Source organism: Phalaenopsis equestris, unplaced genomic scaffold (genome assembly GCF_001263595.1).
Source record: "Phalaenopsis equestris unplaced genomic scaffold, ASM126359v1 Scaffold000002, whole genome shotgun sequence".
In the NCBI taxonomy this organism is placed as follows: Eukaryota; Viridiplantae; Streptophyta; class Magnoliopsida; order Asparagales; family Orchidaceae; genus Phalaenopsis; species Phalaenopsis equestris.
The window spans coordinates 54,176,805-54,180,899 of record NW_018164444.1 but is presented as its reverse complement, the minus strand read 5'-3'; the positions used below and the strand labels follow the sequence as shown (position 1 = coordinate 54,180,899).

The 4,095-nt window shown below is 45.1% G+C and overlaps 1 protein-coding gene across 1 annotated transcript; it reads right to left on the bottom strand.

Moving 5' to 3' along the window:
- Positions 1–650: 650 nt before the first annotated feature.
- LOC110033133 (phospholipase A1-Igamma1, chloroplastic-like) lies at positions 651–2,332 on the bottom strand. The gene has a single exon (XM_020737022.1). It carries the CDS (start codon positions 2,289–2,291, stop codon positions 783–785), a length of 1,509 nt encoding a protein of 502 aa, XP_020592681.1. The 5' UTR covers positions 2,292–2,332; the 3' UTR covers positions 651–782.
- Between the last annotated feature and the right edge of the window lie 1,763 nt (positions 2,333–4,095).

Here is a 4,095-nt window from a genome sequence, read left to right as displayed (position 1 = left end):
TATCTTAAAGGAACTACAACTCATGGAGTTCGATTTTGCCAACAAATCTTCTATAGTTCGATCTTTCTCAGACTCGGACTGGGCAGGGGATCCTACTATTAGAAGATCCATATCAAGTCATTACACATTATGAGAATCTGATTTCGTGAAAGTTTCAAAAACAAATTATGGTAGCCAAATCTCCTGCAAAGGTTGAGTTCTAGGCGCTCTCTTTGACAACAACAAATGTTACATAGATTTAAAGACTACTAACTGAATTTCACATATCTATAGACAAACCTACAACTATTTTGCTGTGATAACACATCAACAATTGCTCTGGCTAATAACCCATTCTTCCAATCTCGCACCAAGCACATAAAAACTGATCATCACGTTATTCGAGACCAATTTGCAGCGAAAATAATTACAGTACAGCCTATAGCAGCTCAAGATCAAAGTGTGGATGTATTCACAAAAGCTCTATCTACATAAATTTTCAAAGGCTTAGGAACAGATGTTAAGTTTGAGGGAGACTATTAGCATTGTCATGTTTATTACTCTAAATACATTTACCCTTGACTGTAATTAACAACTGATAGGATACGCCTATCTATAGCTGGTTCTCTTGCTGTAAATGTAATTCACTAAAAGATAAATTACGTGCATTCGATTCACATATATTTCGTCCGGTGAATAAGAAGAATCAAAAAACATTCTCTGATTCCCAAGATTTAATAGCTGAAGAATAAAACAAAAACATAATTAAAAATTAAATAATTTATTTATTTATTTCCAAACCACTATTCATATGCAAGCGCAAAAGACCCAATTTTCTCGGCACCAAACGGCGACGGAATATCTTCCGGATCCCGTCGAGGCAACACCCACCTCCCCAACTCATTCCTCACCATCCCCTTATTCTCCGGCTGGTACCAGTTCGCCGGAATCCTGAGCTCATCCCTCAACAAAGCAGTCGCCTTGTTCACCAACGCAAAGTCCCGTCGAGCTCCAGCGCGAAATCTCCTCTCTCCTTGCTCGTACCCGTCCACCAAATGCAGATACGTCTCCAGTCCATGAAATCCGGCGATATCCACCATCCCACGTTTCAAGTACGGCGATGCTCCGGCATCAAGAACCAACTCATCCCCTGCGTGCGTATACACCCACTCCCATCCCTTTTTCTTCATCCACTCGTTGAACACAACCCCAGGCATCTTCGGCACCACGTCCTGCTTCGTTACCAAACGCAGAACCTTCACTCCCTTTCTCTTAAGCATTTCTCCAAACGCCTGGTTCCCCACCCGGGGCGCTCCGAAAGATATCACAGTAATGCCTAAATCGGACGGCAGCAAAGAAGCCGCTTCCGCAGCGTTGAGAAGTGCTAGCGCGCCGCCAAGGCTGTGCCCTGTTATGGTGACGCTCACTTCCTCCCCTTTCTGTTTGTAGTATTCTACGAGGCGGAGGAGCTCGCGCATCACCTGCTCCGAGGCGCTGGATTTGGTGAAGCGGGATGACTGGCTGCGGGATGTGTATAAGCTGAGAAAGCCCTGTTCGACGCGTGCACCGTCTACGCCTGCACCGGGGAGGAGCTCGAGCTGGGTTTGAAAATCTTCAAGCCACTCGCTTGGAGAAACGGTACCCCTCCAGGCGACAGCGATGTCGCGGAAACCGATGCGGCGCGACTCTTGGTCGCCGCTGACGGCGATGAAGCCCATCCAAGCTGATTCGTCGCACCAATGGGATTTTGAGCGGAGCAGGGGACGCAGGAGCCAGCGCGGGAAATCGAGATGGGATGTAGCATAGATGTATTTCGTGATGCTGTAGCCATGATGGGAGAGGCCGAGGAGGGAAATGAGGCGGTTTTGGCCGTAGAGACAGCTACCGTGGTACTCGGATACAGGGTTGTTGTCGAAAGCGTCGTAAGTGGCTTGGGAGAACTCTCCGTACTTGATGATCTCGCGGCGGAATGAAGGGTGAAGGGGGTGGAGGAGAGGGGACCAGTCGGCGGGGCCGTGGATGGCAAAGCGGAGGGAGGAGATCTCGTCTTTTGGAGAAAAGGGAGGTGTTTGGTCGTGATCGAGAGCAACCGGGAGGGTTTGGGGGGCGGCGGAGAGGTGGAGGAGATTGGAGATGGTGGAAGGGAGGTTTAGTCCGCCGGATATTGAACGCCAGGTATGAGGATTGTTGTCGCCGGGCTGGATTGGAAGCTGCTCGGGGGAGGATGTTGAGGTCGGTGGTTTTTGAACGGCGCGGGTGACGAGGAGCTGATTCCTCTTCGGGAGGAGGCTGTAGTTGGCGATGGACGACATGGCTGCCTCCGAAGAGAATAGATTGACCAAGTTGAGATCAACAGAGGAAGGATTGGGGAGCTTGCAGCATTGATTATATATATATAGAGAGAGAGAGCGAGAGAATGAATTATTTGAAAATTAATATTTTTTTAATTTATTTTATTATTATTATTATTTTTTTGGCATGCTGCATAATGTTACTAAAATGCGTGTTGAACGGGACTTTAGTCCATGTGGGCTCAAGAACGAAGGAGCTGTCTTTAGTTGATTTTTTTTTGTTTTTTGTTTAGAAGTGTTGGAATTGACAGGATTTGAGCCTTCCTGGAATGCAGCAAAGCAGTCGAGTTAACCAGAAAAGCAGAAACAGCAAGAAAAGTGGAGACTGGGAAAGAAGAAAAGGCTCATGATACAAGACAGAGAAGCAGATTTTTATCATATTCCAAAAGTCAGTTTACACACACACACAGTGTGTGTGTGTGTGTGTGTGTGTGTGTGTGTGTGTGTGTGTGTGTGTGTGTGTGTGTGTGTGTGTGTGTGTGTGTGTGTGTGTGTGTGTGTGTGTGTGTGTGTGTGTGTGTGTGTGTGTGTGTGTGTGTGTGTGTGTGTGTGTGTGTGTGTGTGTGTGTGTGTGTGTGTGTGTGTGTGTGTGTGTGTGTGTGTGTGTGTGTGTGTGTGTGTTAATAATAAAAGATAACAAATATGGTCTAAATACATATATGCTATCATCCTTCCTCAGACTGAATAAACTATTGAACATATTGTTAGTTTCGAGCTACGTTACTTGAAGTGATTGTTGGAGTGAGGTTTATTAAAGATATATGAAAGCACATATGTAATGGTAGTGTGCTCAACAATAATTTGATTTTTCTCAATATGTTCTTGTTGTGAAACTTGCCCCGCCAAACACCTGCAAAATTCCAAAGAACTTCTCGTCTCCAAGAATCTGCTACCCGAACACCTTGTCTCTTCGCTGACACCTTGCTGCAGCCTAATGTAGAAGAATGCTGAACTTTTATTTATCTTGGGCTGCAGTTCACCCTCAACCGTTCCTGCAAGAAGTGAACACCTCTGCCACGGTTCCAAGAACTAGCCCAGAAAAATCTTGACAGTCGATGTTGTTCTCCTGCTTGCTGAGGAATGAATGCCACCTGCTTGTTAAGAACTCCTTTCTTTATCTGTAATCGAATGCCTGCTTACAGTCTAGACATTCCAAGAAGCACCTGCAGGATGCGGTTAGGAGCTGGATTGTTGGATTTCGATTCTTGGCAGCAGAACACCGAACTCCTTGTTGTAGCCGAGGGAAAAATTGACTGTAGAATTCCTTCCTTGTTGTAGTTGAAGGAATGGAATTCCTTGGACTCCCTCAGCCAACAACCTTAACTGCAGAATCCTGCTGCAGTGTAGCCAAGAACCAAGAAACTGTAGCAGAATTCCCTCTGTCTGAAGAAATGGAAGATTTGTCTCCCGTGTAACAACTTCTGTATCCAGTGTGTGAAAAAATGCTGTTGACCTCACTTTTGGTTGAGGTCTAGAAAACTTCTTTAGTAGCCTAGATCTAGCCATAGGACTTTCCTATTGACTAGTCTTAGAAAATTAGAAAAGGTACCCCCACCATTAGAAATTCAAAACTCTTATTTTTACTCAACTTGAAATTCCACATATTGATCTTAACCTCTAGCATTTAGTAGGTAAGATCATTATAAGAGAATTCAAGAAGAATCCCTATAGGATTACTTGGCTTTAGGATTGACTCTGGGTGTTGACTTGGAACTAGGGTACACCATATCTTCACAATACATTAATCCATGGTTCATCTAGAATG

Excerpts from the sequence above, each read along its gene's own strand:
- LOC110033133 (XM_020737022.1), bottom strand. The coding sequence starts at position 2,291 with ATGTCGTCCATCGCCAACTACAGCCTCCTCCCGAAGAGGAATCAGCTC.